General features: G+C 46.7%; 1 protein-coding gene across 1 annotated transcript; it reads left to right on the top strand.

Moving 5' to 3' along the window:
- The first annotated feature begins 2,206 nt into the window (after positions 1–2,206).
- On the top strand, positions 2,207–14,550 carry LOC129384020 (uncharacterized). The gene is made up of 3 exons (XM_055069055.2): positions 2,207–3,041; positions 6,966–7,165; positions 11,026–14,550. Exons 1-3 carry the CDS (start codon positions 2,331–2,333, stop codon positions 11,354–11,356), a joined length of 1,242 nt encoding a protein of 413 aa, XP_054925030.2. The 5' UTR covers positions 2,207–2,330; the 3' UTR covers positions 11,357–14,550.
- Positions 14,551–23,359: the final 8,809 nt, after the last annotated feature.

Below are 23,359 nucleotides of genomic sequence, written 5' to 3'. Positions count from 1 at the left end.
ATTGGCGGAAAAACAAGAAGCAATAGATTTATAGCACCAAATCCGCTACAGGCGTAGATAAGTGGCAAGGTCGATATACAGGTGTGAAGGAACATAGAAATAATTAAGAATCTGCAGTAAACGTCCGGACTGATAAGCGTGCGTATGTTACCTGATCAATTTAGGCAGGCTAAGTGACTATTTCTCACCGCCCCGTTTCAAAAGATACATCAATATATCGTCATCATGTTCATCATTTCCGATAAACATCTCTGGTAAAAATTAGGGGGTTTTACGTGCCGAAACCACTTTCTGATTATGAGGCACGCCGTAGTGGAGGACTCCGGTAATTTCGACCACCTGGGATTCTTTAACGTGCACCCAAATCTAAGTGCACCGGTGTTTTTGCACTTCGCCCCCATCGAAAGGCGGCCGCCGTGGCCGGGATTCAATCCCGCGACCTCGTGCTCAGCAGCCCGACCCCATAGAAACGTATCTGGTAGTCTGGTACACCTTTCTGGGACTGAGAACGCGACCGCGGGTTCGAATCCCGAGACTGCGGCAGCCCCCATACAATCTGGAGGGGGGGGGGGAGAGTCGTGCAGTTCCGGTACACATGTTTTGACCAACAATGACGTCTACATTGTCGTTGGTTATAGAGCTTGCCAAAGTGGGCCTTGGAAGTAACGCATATATCTGTACCCTACCTGGCTTCTGGACAGGACAGGAAAGGTTTTTTCATGCTGAGTAGGCCTCTATTCATCAATCGAGGGTCTGGAAAGAAGATGTGCTTTCCAAAAATCGAGTATTCCGCACGAAGAAATGCAGAAAGCGATGCGTCATATGAAGGCTGTGGCTTGTGGGTGTGGTGTGGGAAAAGAAGGAGCAGCCACCCGCTCACCTGCAAGACGTTACTGCGATTGCCATTCTACAGGACCTTCACGCGCTTTTCGGTATGTCCGCCCATATCTAACTTCGTTTACGCAAGCATTGCCGCCCCACAGGTGCCCCTATAGTAAAGTGAGAATGGGCAACTTAGGCTGTTGGTTATGTGCAAGTGATGCATGTGACACAAGGCATGCAGATATTCTCGGCCAATCCTCCAGAATCCTCCAGCAGCTGGGTATGTGCTCGGATAGAAATGAACACGCGTGGACCAAAATGAAGAATTATACAACACAAGATTTAAGAAATAGGCTACGGAGAAAATAAAGAAAGGTCGGTATCAAAAGCAGCCGAGTGTGGAGAAAGAAGGGAATTTAACAGAATGGCACCAGAGTGCGCCTTGAGCAATGGGCGCTGAGCTATGGAGAAATATCTTGTCTTGTCTTGTATTGTGTCCTAAACAGTAGCGCATACCCACTATGGGGGATTGGCCAAGAAGCAGGCGGTTTTCCGTATGCTTAGAAGCAAAGCGAAACTAGATTTGAATAGCGGAGCGTGGAACTATAGAGCTGTAATTTAGAAGCTTTAGAAGTGTAATGAAAATATTGTTAAGAATTTTGATTAAATGCGAAATGAAGTTGTAGGCAACAGAAAATTGAAAAACGTCGGTTGACAGAAGTGAAGGATTGGGCAATACGGCGCGTCACTGCATTTCTTCAATGCTAATCGCAGTAACACGGATGTTCGTAGTGAGAGATGGGCTATGGCTGATTTTTTTTTCCTGATAAAAGTGCAACCACGGAGTCTGCTAAAACGAGAGAAAATTGGTAAATGAGATTTACTGAAGGAATAAACTATTAAAGATAACTGTAAATTGGCGTAGTTCCTGCCACCTTTCCGCCAAGTTACGCGCCTGTCATCTCTGCTCTGCCCATTGGAAGTGAATGAGTGATGCCTGCTTTCCGGTTTCTCTCGTGAAGTGTGGCCCTATGCGAATACAGCGTTCGCAAGCAAGCCCAGGGGCTCAGTGCTCATTCCCGCTTTCCTGCCAGAAATGCAAGTAGTTTTCGTAAATTGACAACAACGCAGCGAGCTGCGTGGGTTTAATTTTGAATGTTTACTCGAACCCCCTGATGTCGTTTTGTTTTAGATCGTTTTTCCCTTGGCAGGACGCTCTCTCCGCAAGAATCGAAGCCACAGGCATAAAGCTTGCACATACGGTACGGAGGGGAAAGCTATTGCTCCATTGTTTATTCACTGCTTCGGTAATCTTTCCTTTGCTGTGCCGCCATCACAGGCGTAATATTTCACGCTTTCAGCTTTCAGACGGCCGAGGAAAGCGTTTCCTTCCATCGATATGCAGAGCAACAGATCCTTCTCGTGAATGCAAGCTTTCATTTATAAAATACCGCACTCCAACGAAAGGGCCAGGCGTACTGCACCTTTTTCCTGCCTTTCGGTCGATCATGTCCCTCTGTCGCGAACGTTCCCGGAAGGTTTCTGGTCAAGAGTCAGATTTTTCCGAAGACGACGCGGGCGGACACGCCGACGGCGAGGATGCGTCGGGCCAGGCCAGCGGGTCCCGAGATTGGGACTTTGACCAGGAAGACGGCTCCGGGCACCTCTCGGACGCGGAGTGGTGCACAGATTCCGGCAAATCGTCCTCGGACTCGGACTCAGACTCGGACTCAGACTCAGATTCAGGCTCGGACTCTTCCTGCGCGCCACGGTCGCCGCCGCAGTCTGACCCGGAGTCCAACTCGAAAACTCGGGTCAGCCCGTCTCCGGCGCCGACTCCCGTCGAGCGGAATCCACTGGTCCCGCCCAAAGCCACGTACGGGGGACTCGGCCGTCGTTGGTTGCCGGCCGCTGAGGCATTCCGCGGGAAGTCGAGGAACAGGTATCGCGGCCGCGGAGGTCGCGGCTGGTACGGCCTGTCGTGCTCCTACGACGAAGACTTCAAGGTCGAGGGCATCGAGCTGTACTTCAAGACCGTCGGCTCGGCGCCCTCCTTCCTCCAGCTGGAGATCGAGAAGGTCACCATCGACCTGACGGCGGCTGCCAAGGAGCCCATACTGTTCCAGCGGGTCACCTACAACGGCAGCCTGGTCGTCGTCGTACGGTCGGCTGAGGCGGCTGCCAGGCTGCTGCGCGTGCGGTATATCGCCGGCCATAAGGTGCGCTGAGAAAGAGCTAATGAGTGAGCTAAGATGGTAAAAACCCGTCGAAACTTATGTAGCGGGAAGCCCAGTCAGGAGGAGTAGGCGGAAAGGACGCTGCTATCGTTGTGTGCGTCGCCGCCAACGTCATCCTCGTTATTGTCGATATAGTATAAACGTGGACGAATGAAAATGACTAAGTGGCAGCATGATGTCGGGCAGTTAACGTCAAACAAAGTGACCTCCCCCCTTTCTTCAAGGTATACATCTGAGCGTTGGTTCTTGGAAAACAGTCGCTTCAAGGTTGGCAGACCTTTCATGTTTCGGCTTCCTATTTCATAAGGTCCTTTCCTTTATATTTTTTTAAGACAAGGCTTTCTTTGGCCACTTCACACGGATTTAGCGTAACTCGGATCCGGCTATGTATGTAACCTGTTAATACAAGGGTCAGTTTCGTCACTTTAGAATGTCGTATGAAAACTCAACAAGCTGCCAAATTATAGTTCTCTATCGGGGCGAGAAGGGAGGAGTAGCTATGGTAAGCTACGACTGACCTGTTAGTACCAGCAGCCGCCAGCTAGTTTCTACGCGCAAGAAATTTGATCATGTATTTTTTTATAGTCCTGCCGTGTGGTCACATACAACAAGAAAGACGCGATCTAGTTCGTGCATGCCACACGGCTACCAATACTGATAGAGGTAGTGTAAACGGCTAGGGCTGTAGAACAGAACTAGAACCACGACAAAAATGAAACCACCTCTATGTTACTGACAGTGGAAGAGAAGACAAAGATCTGCCAAGGAGTGGTGAGCCATTGTAAAAAGGAAATCTCGTCTATTTGTTGTCATCCAATAGTAGTCAAAGTGGCGTTATATTTGGCAGCCTCGACGGCCAAATATGCATATTTGGCCAGGACACGAGACATTTCCTCAAAAATAGGGACGGTTTCGCTAAGTACTAGAAGGTTGGCAACTATCTGCGAGGGGAAGGGCATATAGTTACTATAACCGAGCCTTACTATAACCGACCCTAGAGGAAAGGATAACACTCATGCATTGGAATGGGTAACCGCCAGAGTGCCGCCATGTTGCTACTCTGTGGAGTCGCGCAGGCGCAGACGACGAGATGCGAATCAGAGGAGATGCACTATCAACGCGATCCCGGGCCTACCGAGCATGCTCCCGAGCCTCGTACCGTGGCGCCACCTAGTTCGCGTGCCTGCAACTTCATCCCTTTTCCGCACCTGTAGATGTTACAACAAAATTTTTATAAATAGCTAGAGAATCCTTCTAAAAAATACAGGGAATGAACTTTGCGCCATCGTCTGTACGTATGTATGTACTACGTGGAAATGCTTGATTTTCCATTTTATTTCGAATGTATTCAGTGGTACGATATTTTGAGATAGCAACATGGCGGCGCCGTTGCGGTTGCTACTTTTTTTTTTTCACCCAGGATTTTTCTCTAAATTTCGTATACTGACTCTGTGGGAAAGGGAGCAGGCATGAAGCAAAGGCAATCACTAGGCATGCCACGCCATCTCTGGGAGTACTCGATAACTATGGCGATCTGCGCGTGTGAGTACAGGTGCCGATAGCTGCATATGTACGTTTCCAAGCTGACTGAAGCTTTCTAAACATTTCAGTCAGCTGACTTTAGCCTGCTGCCCTAGGGGAACTATTAACGTCACGAAGATCACATTTATTTAAAATGGGGAGGAAAATATGGCCGACTTTGTCGTGAAGTAAAAATATAAGTAGGGTGATTACTGCCTTTTCAACGATTCGGGATCGATGGGTGGTGGTGACAACTTTATTGGGATTCTGCTCAGTTATGATCTAGCAGGCCCGAGTCCTAGGATGGCCCCTCACGAGGAGCGACCCTTTCGGCCCAGGCAACGAGGGCTTCTTGTAGTTTATGATCTGGCGTTCTGAGCAGCTCCTCCCATGTCTGTTGTGAGGGAGCTGGCAGGAGCGACCTCGGAGGGGGTAAGCCCTCGCAGCCCCAAAGAATGTGATTTTGGGTAGCCAATGTTTGATTTCTGCAGTTTTGACATATTGGAGGGGGGGGGGGGGGGTTCCATTGCGCGTTGGTAATTATGGCCAGCCAATGTGGGCTGGGGAACGACTTAGTTTGGATTCGACGCAGGATCGAGGCTTGCGCTCGCGTGAAGCTTGCGTTTGGAGGCGGGCAGATTCGCCTTTTTTGCTTGTAGTAGTTTGTTATCTCGTGGTATGTCGTCGGTGCCTCGTCCAGGGGATACGAGTCTGAGGGGTGCACCTCCCGGTTGATTAGACCTCGGGCTACCCAGTGCGCCTCCTCATTCCCTTGATTCGGCGCTTTCTACAAAGGTTGAGGCACAATTTGTTCTTGCTTTTTTTAATGATTGATATCATTATCTATTGCAGGCTTAGCACGTAAATACAGCCTAAGTTCCAGCACGGGCAATAAATTATCCAATAGGGACTAAATGAGAGGGGGGTGCTAACCCGCCGCGGTTGCTTAGTGACTATGTTGTTTGGCTGCTAAGCACGAAGTCGCGGGATCGAATCCCGGCCACGGCGGCCGCATTTCGATGGGGGCGAAATGTGAAAACGCCCGTGTACTTAGATTTAGGTGCACGTTAAAGAACGCACATGTAATCCGAATTTCCGGAGTCCTCCCCTACGGCGTGCCTCATAACCAGATCGTGCCTTTGGCACGTAAAACCCCAAAATTTAAGAGGGAGGTGTTCTTGCACTGGATGCCTTGTTGGCGGATGGGACAAGCATGCGCTTAAGTGGCATCAAGTACTAATTTGTGTGCGGAAACAAAGCAAGTCCAAACTTCCGCATTTGTACTAGGCTACGGTGTCGAAAGTTGCTATCAATCATGCGTTCAGTCGCAAATTTGGTAAGTTTGGACTTGAAACAAGTTAACCTAACTGACATCCGTTAGGTCGCCTTATTCCTGTGATAACGTTGGTATAAAAATATCATCTGCAATAGAATATTCTAGTTTGGGCTTGGTAAATCTGATAGAATAAGCTAACCTAACCTACATTCTTTATATCGCCTTATTCCTTTGATAACATTAGTGTAAAATTATGACATACAATAGAATGTTCTAACTTAGGCTTGGTAAATCTTACATAGGCAAGGAGTATTGCATTAGCAGACAAATTTTCAGCGCACTGCTGAACTTCTGTTTGCTGTGGAGACTTGCGCGCGCGTCTGGTGCGATGTCTCTGCCATCACAAATGCGCAGGCTTGAACAAGGTGCACAGTCTCAGTTTAAGCCGCTGTCAAAAAAACGGTCGCGGCCCCACTCGCCATTTAGCCAAGACAAGACTGGAACGCAGTAGTATTTTGGTCCTCCTGTCCCACAGGGCCATGTCTGGTGCCGCGACACGCCGAATCGTTCGTCGCCCAATGAGGAGCAAGTGATTTGTCGCAATCACTAGCGTCTGAAAGTATGCATAATCTCGAGGTTAGGATGTGTCAGCCACGTCGGAGGAGCTGACCAAACGCCCACGGCAGAGAGGCACAATGCGTGCGCAGGTTATGTCAAGCTGTCGTATTCTGTTCGCTGGGAGTCGAACAAAGTGTTTTGAGGAGCTGTACGACTATGACGAAATAACAAAAAAATATGCTTATTTTTTTGCGAAGAGGGCGGCACAGATACCGTCACAATTTCTCTTTTGTACAAATATATATTTTTTTCCCGATATAGACAGGCCCCGCTTTTCGGCACCTCATGTTTTGTAAAAATTCACCCAGCGTTACAAAAATTTCAGGAGGCGCCCAAGCTGGCATCTTTACGAGAAATTCGGTATACTCGGCACACATGTCTCTGACGTCTGGGTAAAGTAGATCCTGCAATGACCGCGTGGATAGTGTCTATAATCAGGCTCGTATGCTAATATTCAATGTGTTCATTTTTTTGTTATTTAAACCTTAAAGGTGGGCGTCAAGGTTTTCGCCGATGAGAGCAACAATGTCGGCAAGATCACCAACGTGCCGCTGGCCCACTCGGACGAGCAGCTGCAGGAGTGGTTCGTGTCCCAAGGGGTCATCCACGCCCGTCGCCAAGTGGTCTACAAGCGCCAGGTTGACGAACGCGTCGAACGCGTGCCCACCTTCAACGTGATCCTCACCTTCAGGTGCGCCACGCGGAACGGAGTGAATCTGCGTTTTGTTCGTTTATTCCGATTCGGGTCGGCTGAGTGCGTACTAACGGCACAGTAAGTAGACGCAGGAAACACGAAATTCAGACAAATCTCCCCCTGTGTTTATAGACCGTACAGATAAAATTCATCAACGTTTTTTATGACGAAACAAGCGAACTGCAGATGGAACCCCATGGAGGAAAAAGCGTAAGAAATGATAGCGTAATCGTTAGCCACTTGAAGCATTAGAAATTAAAAAAAAAAACACGATAATACCGCAAGACAACAAATACTTTTTCAACAGCCCAAAAGACAATGACGAGACGAGTGCCCAAACACAGCGCTGACAACAAATCCGTCTCAAAATGAGAATAGAAGTGAAATCGAACGAGGTAAACTACACAAAACGAGCCTACTGAAAAGACCAAGGAGAAAAATAAAGAGGACAAAACAATACAACCGATGCATCTTGAAGTGCGGTCTAATTCGCTGGTCTTCGTGTCTAGGCTGTCCTACGCTCTGATGGGAGTAAGCCTTACATATGGTCACGTCTTCACATTTTCTTTCGTAGCTGACACTTTTTATTCTGAGCACTGCTGATACACTGTAAAAAAGGATAATTATGCCAGGCCCAAATAGACGCGAGGCTAAAAATTACGCCATTTACTTGAGCCCTCAGTATTGCAGCAAATCACTGTTGCCACACCACACTTACTTCTTTATTTATTTCAAAGTACCTTACAGGCCCCAAGGGGAGCATTGAGTAAGCAGGGCGCCGTTGAGCTAATGACAAGAGAAAACCGACATATGAGCGCTAAAAATGTTTATAATGATCACGTGCTTGCAAAACAGTGTTACAAAGAAAAACGCTAAATCAATACAATGAGTTGTCGGAAAAAGGAATTAAAAGTACAGTTCACGGCAACATAAAAAGCGACGTATCACTCGCGCAAAATAACGTACAAAGCGCGAGCACTTAAAACAAACAAAATTGAAACAACAACGACAACACCCGCAGTGTAGCTGTGGTGTTGGGCTGCTGAGCACGAGGTCGCGGGATCGAATCTCGGCCACGGTGGCCGCATGTCGATGGGGGCGAAATGCGAAAACACCCGTGGTACTTAGATTTAGGTGCACGTTAAAGAACCCCAGGTGGTCAAAATTTCCGGAGTCCTCCATTATGGCGTGCCTCATAATCAGAAATTGGTTTTGGCACGTAAAACTGCATAATTTAACGACAACAAAAATAATAATAATAATACGTATGGCGTTGGCGCCTGGCTTAAAACTTTAACAATCTTGATGTCATATACACCTAACGAAGAGTAAAGAGGAGGCATCCAAGCCCATGCCACTGTTGCCATTATTTACGTTAGAGAACGCCGGTCTTTGTTATTTTGCCTGATTAGATGTATGACACGAAATAGACGTCAGACAAGCTAACGGACGCCTACACGAGCACAAAGTATATCTAGTACTTCGGAAGTGGTAACACGTTTAGGGGCTTCACACACACTGCACAGAAGAGGCTTCACAAGGCCACACACAAGTGGCTTCCGACGAAAATCCTCAAGTGCTAGTGCTTGCTCTATGACTTGAAATAAATTTTAAGAAAAGAAGTATGATCCTAATAAAAGCTTGCGTTTAGAATTTATGTAGTGCGTTTTATACACAGCAGGCAACGCTATATGAGTACTATAGACCATTTTATCCAGGGCACGGCCATTTTGCGATCACAGCGCCGTCTATCGTCTAGCGCCATGCTGGTATGCAGGAGCGTGCTGGAGGATGCACAGTGAACGTGCTGATGACGAAGAGTTGCAAGTTTCGCGCTTTCCTGAGAGGTCGCAACAAGATTTTGCGATTGGGAAACTTGTTAGCGTGTCGTCACTAAGGTTTGATCTTCGATATAGCCGCAATATCGAACAGCGACGGGCCTAGAGGTGCTGCCACAGCTCTGCCCACGGTCGACATAAGAGGCGAGTAATGTCTGAACACTGTCGACGCGTAACACACATGCAGCGTGTTATCATTGCATGTCAAGCCTTGGACTCTGTTAAGGTATCACTCAGGTGACAGCAGTCAGGGGAGTCCCACACCTCTGAGTGAGAGGTCCGTGTGTGCCAAGTGGTCTGCCGCACCAGCGTACATATCAATCCAGTAACTATGGAAGCTCCGGGGAAACACGTCTCACTAGCGTTCGTGCTCCTAAAATTTTCCCAGTACGATTTTCTGAGCATTATTTATCTCGTGCCCGGACATCAAGCTTTACAGAGCAAAGAACTGCAAAATAACTCGATCAGAAGGGCCGTTAATATGTAGTACTAAGTAAAACGACCTGGTGACAGTGGCCGGGAATGCGCCACGGTCAACCAGAGGCACGCGACGCGTTCAAAGAACATACGCACTCTTAGGTCTCGTGTGGCGCCTGTGCAAAGGCACCTCGCGGACTAGAGAGGGACGAAAAACGAACTACTCTCTGCAGCAGCAACTTTATTTTCTGAAGTAAAACAGCGCTTGAGGCCAGGCGTCGGTCAGACAGCTTATCGGCGAGATTCCAAATCACGGGAGAGTCCACGTGAGCTAGGGGCGGCCGGCACACTGTAGGCATAGCTTTGGTTGGTGCTGTTGTTGTTGTTGTTGTTGTTTTCTGCTGCTTATCACGTGTGTGACTCCTACCCACGATGGGGGATTGGCCAAGAAATATATATTCGGAAATTTAGCTTTGGTTACAGAACGAAACCAGCGGAACTCGGAGAAACCTCAAAGAGGTGGCAAATGAAGCAGCACGAGGACTTTCTAGCCGTGCTCTTCAACACCGAGCAACTTACACTTCACCCGGGGAACACAGGGATCGATTATTAACATATAACGAAATCACGAAGCACTGTTATTTAAGCAGAAGGGAATACCCAATGCCACACGGTAAGCTTTGCAGAGCCCAAGCGGTCACATTACGTTTGCTACAGACAAGCACATACCCAAGTTCAGATTTTATTAACAGGATCTATCCGGAGAGAGAAACTCAAACCAATTGTAGTAAGTGCGATGGCATCATTACTCGTGTCCACATGCTTTGGCAGTGCCCCGCGTTCTTCACAGACTGTGAGAAGGAACAAGAATGGTGGCGGCAAATGCTACACAGTGAATCACTCTCTGACCAATTACGGGCAGTCCAGAAGGCCCGCGGTGTGGCTGAAGGGCACGGCCTGACAGTCCCAACGTGGGAGCGGCCCGCGTCAACCTAGGGTTGACCTTCAGCACCCAATAAAGTTCTTCATACCATACCATAGAGAACGAAAACTAGAGAGAAACTAGTTTCATTGGCTTCGTTAGCACGTACTGTTTTCATAATACGACCCTAGTTGACTTCCACCAGAACGTCGATTGCCAAGCATGTTTATCTCAGAACACATTTGAACAGAATAACTTTAGTGTGCGTGCACGAAGAAATAGTTGGCTTCGTTCATTGGCACTGGGTGACCAACTCGACTACACACCTTTCGTTCATATCCCAGTTTGATCGTGGGTGCCAACTTGTAGTCTATGGCCAAACTACATGCGTAGGATCCACAGCTTTGCCTGCTATGGCATGCTTGCACTGACGTCATCATAGTCGCTATGCTGGTGCACCGGCATAGTGATAAGCTGGGTCCGTGCCGCCACGTCGAAGCTATCGATAAGATGACTTGCCCTGAAGTCATCGTAGCCTCCATGCTGGTGCACCGGCACGGTGACAAGCCGAGTTCGTGACGTCACGTGAAAGCTATTAATAGTGTGAAACGGAGTATAACATCATTGGTGCTCGACGGTGTATCCATCAAGCCCTCGCTTGGCCTCTTGCGTACTTCCAGGCCGGACAAAAGGATGCCCACGACCGTGGTCCCGAAGCCCGAGGTGGCCAAGTTCCTCGGCGACCGGCCTTTCGTCGTGCGGCCCCACTACGAGCCGCCGGTGCAGTGCATGTGCTGCCAGCGCTTCGGCCACATGGCGCGCTACTGCCTGCGCACGCCCCGCTGCAAGGTGTGCGCGGGCCCGCACAGCTACAAGACGTGCGAGCGCAAGGGCACGCCCCGCTGCGCCAACTGCCACGGCCCCCACGCGGCCACGTTCACGCGGTGCCCGCTGCGCCGCCTGGCGGCAGTGGAGAAGCGCTGGGCGTACGAAACCAACGACGACGAATGAACGGACAGCGCGTTTCATTTTCCCTGTGCAAGCGGCGAGCCGATGGTGAATTCCAATTGGCCGCGGTTCGGAGCGTGTCGTTTCGCTGGCCTTGTTTCAAAAATCTGTCGGGATCTATGTCTACCCACTTCGCGAGCAAGTGCAGCCCCCCCCCCCCCCCACACCGCTAGCAACGAATACGAAACTATGAGCCCCTATTCGCAAAGAGAAAAGAGCAACGAACAAAAATAAGATCTTATTCTACAGTACTGTTCGCAATCTGATGCCGACCAATCGTGCTGTTGTAGTACAAATTGTTAGGGAAGGTAGCCGGCAAATGGCATGCAAGCAGCATTCACATTCGAAAAGCGTTGTCGCTTCCGGCATAGCACAAGGTAGGGTTTATTAAAGGTGTGAATCTTCACCTATCGATGTCTAACCTTTTTTACCTAAATAAGAATAATAAAGTAAATAATGGCAAAAATAAATACTGCTAATGTGAGGCCTAAAGCTAAGAGAGTCTTCAGCAATCGCAGGAAAAGTTGAAAGGAGCCACCAGCTTCGACGCCAATTGTCAGGTTACAGCACATGCATATGACGACAGGCGGTGATATTAGCTATGTGTATGCAATTGCCCTGCAGATTTTAGCAATATGGACGGTACAATCACACATAAGAAAAAGTAACCAAAAATAACCAAAACATGCAAGGTCACGCTGCTGTGGCATATATGTTAAAGAAAGAGCGCCGCTCAGCTAAGAATATTGCGAACATGTGCACTTTTAATATTGTTAACGGTGTTTTGACTGTACGGCTGAAACGAAAGCGCCAACTGAAGCAACACTCCAACGTCCAGAATCCCCTGTGTTTGTGACGTCAGTGTCGTCGTCGCAGGCAAATGCGTACTCCACAACTGCGACATTTGGAGACGTCGTTCGTAGCGTAATTTTCGCCCACCACATAATAGTGAGCAAAAAAAAATTCACGTGCGAGGGAAGTGCAGTGTAAACACATCACAGGCTTCGCATCAGACTCCCTACCTAAAAATAACTACCAATATTGCGTGTAGTTCCTTTTATTTGAGCCTCTCCGCGGAGCTTCTGTTTCTATTTTCTGCCAGAAACGCCAAAACATGAACCGCAGCATTAAAACAATAGGTGGTGTCCAAATCCAAGCCACGGTGACGGTTCTGTCTCAGTAATAGAACCATATCTCGAAGGTTATGCTTTTGCGGGCTGCATGCACCGGAAGTGATTTCGGAGCCCAAAAACACACCACGGGCACCATTTTTTAGGCTTCACAGAAGGAAAAGCAGGGAGCTCCACCAGACGCACGTCCGGTTGCAATGGACGACTAATAGCGCAATGTTATCCCAGTAATGGGCCCAAACACAATTTCTCTACACAGAAGACTTAATCACGTTTATTTCTGCCCATGTAGAGGACATTTTTACAAAAAATACATGCACACGTTGATATTTTTCAGTCAGAAGTTATTTAGCATAGTATTTGATTATGTAGTAATTGGTTGGCTGAACTAATCACAAATGTAAATTCAGTCCAGCGTATCCAAAACGTTGCTATAGTCTATGCTGTACGTTTCCCATGCTTCCCATGTTTGTGTATCAAACACACCGCAGTATATATGATACGTTGAGGATTACAGGGTTAAAGAATGAGAAGGCATGCAATATGGATGACAATTATTGTTCGGGGATAAGCAGCAGAGGATGCAAACGTTCTTAGAAGAGTGCATCACGGGGGCTGCCACTCGGCTCCGCCCAATTGGCGGTGCAGTCCGTGGAGTGCTGCACGAAGTCTTTCGTCTCACCTCCAGATTCGCGTTCTCTGAATCTGCAATTGGAATGTTCCAGATCTACCAACAGAACAGGTTTGCTCCAGAAAGAGCAATAATTGTTGCGCCAGAAGTGCTCTGAATCCACCATTGGAATTCACCAATAATTTTGCCCTGACAATCGTTCTGGACAGCCCCGAGGAAGATGGCGGCGGTAGAAGAGAGCATCGTGCTAAGAAGTGATGGTCATCATCATCATTAATGATGGACAATCAGGTGCGTCGGTGCAGTTAAAATGTATTTTTTTTTCTTTTTCTTCCTGTTCTGCTAGAAAATAACAAAAAAGCAAAAAAAATATCACTACACGATCCCTTGGCGATTTTCTCTTTTCCGGCACGGTGTGTCGTTCATTTGTCCTTACTTAATATCTCTTTTTTGACATGGCACTGATTCACGCTGATAACGGCAGCAAATACTCGTGGATCATGCTTCTTAAGGGTGTCCATTTAATTTTTTCGTGTTTTTTTTTTTTGTTTAGTGTTTCAATTTGTTAGGATACGTGGCGTTGACGTTTAGTGCACTTAACATTTAATACTGCATATCTTACAGGTAATATTAGCTGTTATTGGGTCAGTATCCAAGGTTCTTAACACTTGTTTCATAATAGTAAATCGAAGAGCACGAGAAATCCGTGAAATTGTTGCGCAGGCGCTACACTCGAAAGAATGCCTGAATTTACAAGTGCGATCAGTGTGTATTGAAGTCCGTAAATTCTGTTGTGAGCCAGCAGGTAAGCGAGATTTCTTGTGTGTTTTGCCTTTATAACATAAGCTTAAATTCCCGTTCTCAGACCGATGCTTGAAGAGGAAAAACGGAACTGTAATTTGTCTTTTCAAGTACCAGAGCCCTCAATAGACAACTGCTTCACCGAGTCAAATAAACCGTGTTGCATTTAAACGAGAAAGCTGCTTTCTGCCGACTCTTGAAATAGTTTGTTTATGGCTTCGAACGTTTAACAAAAAGTTGTAAATAATTTGTATTTAAAAAAGAAGTTGTGCGGGAACTTTATAAATTCGTAGCGCTATGACAAATGCCGGTATCACGCTTCTGTAAACAGCATCGATTAGAGCATATAAAAGGGACAAACGGTATTTTTACAAAGTGAAACTGTTGCCATGCTCGCGAGGGTTTTACAGATGTACCGCCCAAAATTAGTGGTATACTTCAGAGTGATGCATCGTACATAAATTTTGTCCGCTTTGGGTGTCTCAATAGAAGCAGTTTACAGAATTGTGACAGAATTGTGTTTCTTCTTTTTAGTGCCACGCTACATAGTTGTAATCGTGATTCTTCAGTATTTCGCAGTTTCGAAGAATTTCTGCGAGAACGTCAATAGCCTAAATAAAAATCTGCTCCCTGTAGTCATATGATATTAACTTTTAGTTTTAAATGCGGCAAATCTTGTCGCAATAGGGGCAGTGCAGTTGCCGAGAAAAACGATTTCTGCTTTCCGCTACTGAGATTTTCCCCTTCTTTAGTTTATAAATGATTTCAATTGGTGTGAAACATTGCTTCGAGATTCTTTTTAATGAATGATTTTGTTATTGGGATACTTATTGCTTCATCTACCTTCGCTGCCTCCGTCACCCGGTCGTCCGCTAGTGTGTTAGTCAGCATTATCGTCTTTAATGTAATGAAGCCTTAATTCACCTTGCTTGACTGCCTGTGTCAGGCGAAGTACCGGTACGATGGAAGGCAAATCTTTTGGAATAATATTAAAAATATTTCAAATGTTTTTGACGAGCGAAGAACTAGGGCAGAAGAAATTTTGGGACGCTGTACCCTTTCTCTGTACTATGTGTCTGTGCAATATGCGACTTCATCTCATCCGACATGCTTGTTACATGCCTAACCTACTGACCGACAGTTCGTCTTAGAAATTTTAAATCCTTAAAGGCATGCCATGTTATATATTGGCAGGATGAGGGGGGAGGAGGAGGAAGGTGCAAATGACTGCCTGATAAAGTTGTTCAGTTTTTTTATGTCAAGTTATTTTATCTCGAAACTTTTCAGAATATCCTCATTAAACTTATAAATCACATTTCTTTGTTGCCACGATCTAAAATTCAAATCTAGTTTTGTTTAAATTCTAAGCATCCTGGAAAGCGCGTGCTTTTTGGCCAGTCCCCCATGGTAGTTGTGCACCAGTGTTCGAGAGGCAAGACAAGTCAAGGCAAGTTGTTCAGTGACCGCCATACCAAATTAGTTGAAACAATGACCTTCCGGACTTGCGTCACACCTAGGAAGCGAGATCTGACACAAATATGTTGGCTCTGTGGCCACGAATGTTTGGCTAACCAAACGTAAACAGCCTGCCTATGATTTGTGGCATGTTTGGATGTTCACACAAAGAAAAGGCCAATGATACAGATTTGACGCCGCATAAATATCGCACACTGTATCTCTGATTTCTCAGTAATCTCATTGGTTAGTCGCCAATAAATTAAAGGTTTTTAGTGGACATTAAGAAATAAAACAGAATATTTCAATACACTAACATACTCAAGATGGTTCGGTCAAAATCCAAGACAGTTTGATTTCCTTTCTACAGCTTGCTGTATATTCGATTGGACGCATTGATGGCTCTGCTATGGTTGAATAAGAGTGCGAAACATGTATGTGGCTGCCACCTGATAGTTAAATATCATCTTTTTATTTCGTTTTGAGATAAGGCGTTCTTCACTGTGGTCTGGATTAAGTTTTTTGCCCAGCTATTGGTAGCTATACAATCCAAACATTCCCCGATTTTTCTCAATGGGTAAAGCAAGCATTGCCACTGCGGCGTGCGTCATACTAAGGCGTTTCTTCAGAAAAGTAGGTTCCGTATATTTTTTTCGATATTTATTAATATCATTCGTGATTTCTTGCGTTCAATTACAACGATTATGAACCAAAACTTAGAAGCCAGAAGAGGTCAGAAGCAGCTAGAATGTTCATCCTTTTCAACATTAAAAATATTGAACGTCTAGGTCATGCTAGAAATCAGTCAAGACAAAGTTTCATTGCGCGTAGCCTTTTATCACCGTTCAAGCTCTACTATCGTGAATTTACACTAGAAATGTTGCGCGCAAACTACTCAGCGCCGATGCAAGCAAATCTGAACATTGTAAACTTTGTAGACAGCCAGAAGATAGAGGTGTGATTGTAACAAGCGAAAAGAACAGTGCAATAACCATTAGCTGGTAAGACATGCATGCAATATACAGTCGAGCGTCTCCAGAAAGAGCTTGTCCACAACTAAATGACCTTTATAAGAATAAGTCATTCGGTCTCGGTTCCATGATGAACAGTCATTCGGTCCCGGTTCCATCATGAGCTGTGCGGTGCGTGACCTCTTTCCAACGAAGTGCCCCGCATAACGAATGATTTTGGTGGCCCCATGGACTTCGTTATAAAGGCATTTGAATGTGCAGACTTTATTATAGTAGGAAGCATAACTAATCGCCGGAAGAGCAAAGTGATCATGGCAAAAGCTTTGCAGCATTGTTGGGACAATCGAAGGAGGGAGCATACCAGGCAGTTTGCATTCAAGGCGGTCAAATAATTTGTACTGACGCAGCTTCAACAAATCATTAGTTCTGTATGGCTTACCTAGAGCTAACTTCACCTTTCAAGGCGAGCTAAGATTCCACCTCATATATTTTTCGGCCTTTCAAATTCTCAGCCAAAACTTTGCAGAAACGCGTTGTTCCTAGGACATCGTGAAAGTTAGAATTTAAGTACACGGGAGTTTATAAATATGCATAAACACAAGGAAAACAAATGTTAACCAACAAAAAGTAATTTCCGTGAGTAAAATGCAGGCACATGCATTAACTAGCGAGACCATCGCAGAAATCATTGGCGTCTATCGCCGCTTGTCTTATCCTCATTTCTGATACGAATAGCGAAATTACTGACCGCGCTATGGCACAATCGATCAACAAAGAATTTCACTTTGGTATGACCTTTCGCTTGGTCCCTCTCTGCCGAGCAGGTTTGAGGAGGCACGCACAGCAGAAAAAGAAACAAAAAGAAGCCCCAAACTCGTGGTCTAAAGTATAGTCTGCCAAATATTCGAAGAGCTCAAGTGTCGTCAATGAATTACCGCGTTATTCTAGAACTGGGACAACGATATATACGGAGGGGGGAGATCATTTCATACGTGTTCTTCATCAGCAGTAGCGAAACATGTGGCACCTCCTTTCTGGGTTCATCGAGGAAACCTTGTGACATGGAAATACACGCGCGAAGTCAGCACCATGCCTCGGCGGCTAGCCGCACAGCCTCTCGCCATTTCTCCTCTCCACGCAAAATGTCACACCAGAAAGGCGGATAACGCTCGGGGACCCGGCTGCCATGGCACCGAATACCTTCGCCGCTGAAGTGGATTCGTCGAACTCGTTGGTGACGTTCCGTCTCGTGTTCTTCTTGTACGCGCGCCAGCCCTCTTCGACTCTCGCGTCGGTCGCTTGCAGCTCCGACGCTCCGCCTGCAACTCCGACGCTCCGCCTGCAGCTCCGACGCTCCGCCTGCAGCTCCGACGCGAGGCACCTGTGGTTGTCGAAGAGCAATCGACGTAATCAAAGTACGGTGCCACCGTCAAGTCGCGAGCCCCGATTCCGGCGTACAGCGCAGTGCGGTGAAGAAGCTGCTTCCCAAGAACCAGGTAAAGAATAGGTGGTACGGCGCCAAACGAAAACCCCAGGTGCGAGATGCCGGCGGCACCTTCCCGCTCTCGTATATGGCAGGTCGGCAGTACATTTAGTGGGTCGCCCAGCAACGTCAGCACTTTCGTCGACGAAGAAATCCGATCGCCTCACCAGCGGTTCGGTGCAGGTCAGGCGACTCCTGAATGGACGCCAGCTATGTCCAGGTACGTTCCACGGTTATCGATGAACCACACGGGCTCGGGGGTTCTCCAGAAACACCTTGCCGAATGTGGCCACCCCGGAATATGAAAAACGGCCAATCACGCAGTGGCACACTGCTATGGAATGCGTCCGCGAGCTCGTCGCCGATTCTAAAGCCAATTCCGAGACATCGGCAAGAGCTTCTGCGGCGCCCTTGAGAAGACGCGCTAAGCGTCTCGCCATGAAGAATAGGGAGGAGACGAAGTCTGCGCCCTCCTCACCTCATTGGCGCTTCCGCCAACTACCCTGGTGTCGGCTACCCCTGTGCCGAACCGCGGACTCTTTGTGCTCGTGTTGGTGTTACCTTGACCTGCGTGTTTTTGACGCGAGGAAGAGTTGAAGATTGAGATCATGTGCAGCACGACGACGAGGACGATGGCGCTGAGCAGCAGAGCAAGCAAGCACGCGCCGGTCAGCACTAGGAAGGAAGGCTTTGAGCGTTTTTGGCCGTCGTACTTGGTACCACCGGGAAGTGGGCTTTGAAGGTTACCCTGCAGTACACAAGAAATACGTTTGGACTTCAGTATGTCAGGTAAATAGTTTCGGTCTTTCGTGCAACAGTTATTTACTGCTGATTCGTTGATTATTAGCGGAGAAAATAGACGGCGACCTTAGCCTTTTCGGATTCTGCCCCCAAAACGCGAGCCACACGTCATAGGAACCATCTGGTAGAGTAAAATTACCTTGATGCTTCAAAACCTTATGAAATTTTTGTTTCTGGGTCTTTCAGAGAGAATAGGGGGGAGGGGGAGCTTTGTTTTTTACTCTAAAGTCGTTCATAAGCAGCATAGAGAGCAAAAAAAAAAAACGAATGCGATATTTTACTTTTTTTCTTTTTGCTGCACCCACACTGCGATCTACTGACATTAATAGCACGCCATGATCTCGAAGACAGAATAGTGTTTCTGAACCTTTCACATGCAGGAAATAGACCCTTCATATGCAGGAAATAGCCGCAGTTGGGAAAACGGGGCCACCCATACATTTCGTACCCGTGTTCTGTCTCTGCTGCCTTCAGAAATCATCTGGTATCGGAATTGTCCGCGGCACGCTTGGACCTCTATAGTTAAATCGCAAGGTCAGTGGCGGAATCCAGTTCGCTTATCTTGCTACTCTGGGAGGTGATTTGAAATATCAGCTTGAGCCGGAGTTATGTCAGCAGCTAAACCATTTCGTGGCACTTAGCAAAGTCTTCTCGTCCCAGCGCAGTATAAGTTCACAAAATAATGTCTTACCAACTAGCTTTCCAGCACAGACTCCTCGAGTTGCGATGTTTCCATAAGAGTGAGCTAACATCTTGTACTTATTCGACATCGTTTTCTGAGTCCATTTCCCCCCTTTAATATTTGTGCTTCCCGATTAAAAAAGAAATGTCTTCCATTTCGCTCTTATTTACACACTCGTGCCAGCTTTCCAAACACCTACTTTGTTTCCCTTTGCCGGCAGAACTGGGGCATAACGAGAACAAGAAAGAAAAAGTTTTGACAAGTTGGCCTTTTTTGTTGCTGTTGATTTGTGATTGCTCAGCGCATTCGCAGCCGTCACAGTTTACCAAATATTTTGCAAAGTCCTCCACAATACTCGGTTCATAACCAGTGCTCGTCAATAATAAGAGCTTGCCTTGGGACCCTTTCACGTCCTCTGTGTATCGTCGTGCAGGAATACCATACAAGAAGGTAGGAGTTCGCCAGAACTCATGCACAACATTTTGATGCTACAATTTCTCTTAGCGCTTTTCTTTTTATTGTTTTTTTTTACGCGAAGCTGTAACAGCGAAAGGGCGAGTTGCTTGGCCCCTGCTTTGACATTTTGGGCAATATAAGATTTTGCTATTGCGGATATTAGGATAGCGCTCGTGTGCTTGATCGTGGGTGCGTAGTATATGTATAATGTGCATCCTCATGTACCTGATCACTGTAATTTGTACGTAGGGCACATTCGCGCATGGTAATACAAAGGCCGTCTAACTTGGTAGTATTCCTCAATAATCTCAAAACAAAGGCGTGCCGATCATCCGTGCGCGTTGTCTTTAGCGCGCAGTCGACTGATCAGCGGCCTTCACTGTTGTATTTCATGGTCACCTCGTTTTCAGTCTTCTTTTACCTGTGTCTACGCAACTATTTGCCCATTTCTGGAATAACAGGACTGACGCAAGCTCCTCCGGCCGACCTTTACACCTTTCCTGTCAATAAACTTTTCTCTTTATACCTCTGTTGTACTTATTGTTTCCGTTTTACAGAATGGTCCAGCGAAACAAAAAAAAAAAGAGAGAAGAGGTCATTTGCTTACGTGAGGCAGGGTGGAAGGCGAGGATTTGTCGTTCGCAGACTCGCGCCACGGCCAGGTTCGAACGGAGGACCGAATTTCGCTGCCGGGGGGAAATGCGCTTGACTTTTCGCGGAGGGCTGACGAAAGCTGGATGGAAGCCCTGCACATATAATAGTGTATCCGTCCGTTTTGTCAGAATGGCGCGGTGTTTCGCGATGACAATGAAACGATAAAACCGCTGATCCCAAGCATGCGTGCTGGGATTTTGGGTTAATGTAAAGCTTGTGATATAGCGGTTTAGCGCTTAGGTTTGTGCTTGTTTCTCTCCCGCTGTTGGCGAGTTCGCTGTGTGAGCGACCCCTTTTTTTACACAGCGTGAACGACCACCGACGAAATGTAGAGTACTACACATAAGACCATCTCGAGTACCCTTGTCACCTTGCTGCCTTGCGCGCGCGAGGAGACGCAGGTCACGCCGAACCACCATCCTTCCCGGCCCACCCCATGGCCTCCGAGATGACGCGCGCTGGCAAAAAAAAAAGTCAATGCCGCTCACGTCCGTCCGTCCGTCCGTCCGTCCGTCCGTCCGTCCGTCCGTCCGTCCACCCGTCCGTCCACCCGTCCGTCCATCCGTCCATCCGTCCATCCGTCCATCCGTCCATCCATCCATCCATCCATCCATCCATCCATCCATCCATCCATCCAATGAGAGAAGGAATTATAAGTTGAGAGATATGGTCATTGATGAGAAAGAGTATAGCAGCATAGGGACTGACCATAAACGCATCATTTTGAAACTGGGATATGTCGTTGGTAAAAGGAGCAAGGAGTGTAAAATGGCCAGTACGAATTTGAACGCTGTACAAATAACAAATATAGCGACTAGAGTCGAGGAAAAACTTGGCAAATGGCCAAATAAAGAGTGTGAACATGGTCAGCTTCTAAGTGTAATAACGACAGAAATACGGAAACAGAAACATGTTCGTTGGAAAGGAAAAAGGAAACCGAAAAGCTGTTGGAACAGGGATACACGAGAAGCGATCGCCGAACGACAGAAAGCATCCCAAGAGCAGAGGCAGGCAAACAAGGCGCAGCTGCCGCAGGATGAAGTAGCCAGTAAATAGGAAATATACCGGGAGATAAAGTCTATGGTTCAAATACTGGTGCAAGCAAAATTAAAATGTGAAAGTGAACATTGGTAGTCAGGGATACGTGAGAAAAAGAAGGCCGCACCTAGAATATATTGGATTCGCATAAAATTATTAGGCAGCAAGTCAACAACAATACAACAACATATTCTAGACGAAGATGAAAACAGACTGGAACGAGAAGCGGCAAATAATTACATCCGAAAAATAACTGCCGAATCTTTCCAAAGCAATGCCGATGTTGTATTTGCAGTAAAAAGCATGAAAGAAACCTACGTGAAAAAGGAGCTGGTGCTGACAAATTTCAACTGGAAGAAAGCCGAAGAGAAAATTTTTAAGCGCACAGCCGCAGGGCTGGACGAGGTTCCCGTTACGCTCATTAATGAACTAAGACCAAAAGGTAAGGAAACTCTGGTGAAAGCAGCGGAAAAAAACTTTAAAAGATAGACGAATACCAGACAGCTGGCGACAAAATAGACTGAATTTAATTTATAAAATTAAGGCGGAGAAAGATAGAATTCACTCGTATAGACCGTTGACCATTGCATCGGTAATATACAGGCTAGCAATACAGGCAATCGAATTAAAGCTTCAAACTTGGGCAGAGAATAATGGAATTAAGGGATAATATCAGAATGGCTTCAGAATAGGTAGGCGTTTAGATAACTTATTCGTTCTTACTCAGTGTACCGAAATATCAAAAGCAGAAAGCAGACCGTTATATGTGGCCTTTTTAGACATTACAGGAGCCTATGACAACGTAGACCGCAACATTTTCTGGGATATCCTGGAAGGCGAAGGCTTAGGTGACGATTGTCTACAGCTTTTGAGAGAGATTGACCCAGAAAGTACCGTTTGCGCTGAATGGGAAGGGATGAGGAGAGAGGAGAAAGTGCATATCAACAACGGACTGAGGCAGGGGTGCGCTTTATCCCCACTGCTCCTTATGATGTGTATGGTGAGGATGGAGAGGGCGCGAGAAGGAAGTAATATCGGTTTTAATCTTTCATACAAACAGGCGGGTGCACTAGTAGAGCAGCAGCTTCCAGGTTTATTTTATGCGGACAATATTGTGTTGCTAGCTAACAAGCAAAATGATTTGCAACGTCTGGCTAATATCTGTGGGCAGGAAGGCAACGATTTCGGTTTCAAATTTAGTGTTAGAAAATCAGGTGTTAGGGTATTCAATGAAAACAGTGAACAGACAGTGGCCATACAAGGCCAGAAAATACCTCGGGTAACAGAATATAAATACTTTGGTATATGGATAAACGAAGGCAATAGATATATGGAAACACAGGAAAAAAACAATCACAATAAAGGGCAAGAGAAATGCAGCCATAATGAAGCACAGTGCGCTATGGAGATACAATAGGTACGAGGTGCTCCGAGGTATGTGGAAAGGTGTAATGGTTCCAGGACTTACTTTTGGAAATGCGGTTCTTTGCTTTAAATCAGTGGTACAATCAGGACTCGATGTGAACCAAAGGTCTTTGGGTTGCCTCGCATTGGGCGCTCATGGGAAGACTACAAATGAAGCTGTGCAGGGTGATATGGGCTGGACTAGTTTTGAAGTGAGGGAAGCTTGCAGTAACATTGAGTATGACGGACGACTGAAGAATATGGAAGAAAGTAAGTGGGCTGGGAGAGTGTTGAGGTATCTGTACAGGAAAAACATTGATTCACAGTGGAGGAAAAGAACTAGGAATCTTACCACCAAGTATGCGGCCTGTAGGGTGGGCAACACAGCAACAAAGAACGTCAAGCGGAACGTCAGAGAGGCCGAAATGATCTCATGCGTGGCGGCAATGGAAAAGAAACCTGCCTTGAGTAACTACTTAAGTGGAAAAAACGAAATCAGG

The sequence above is a fragment of the Dermacentor andersoni genome, chromosome 9, assembly GCF_023375885.2.
Source record: "Dermacentor andersoni chromosome 9, qqDerAnde1_hic_scaffold, whole genome shotgun sequence".
NCBI classification, from domain to species: domain Eukaryota; kingdom Metazoa; phylum Arthropoda; class Arachnida; order Ixodida; family Ixodidae; genus Dermacentor; species Dermacentor andersoni.
This window is presented reverse-complemented; position numbering and strand designations above follow the sequence as displayed.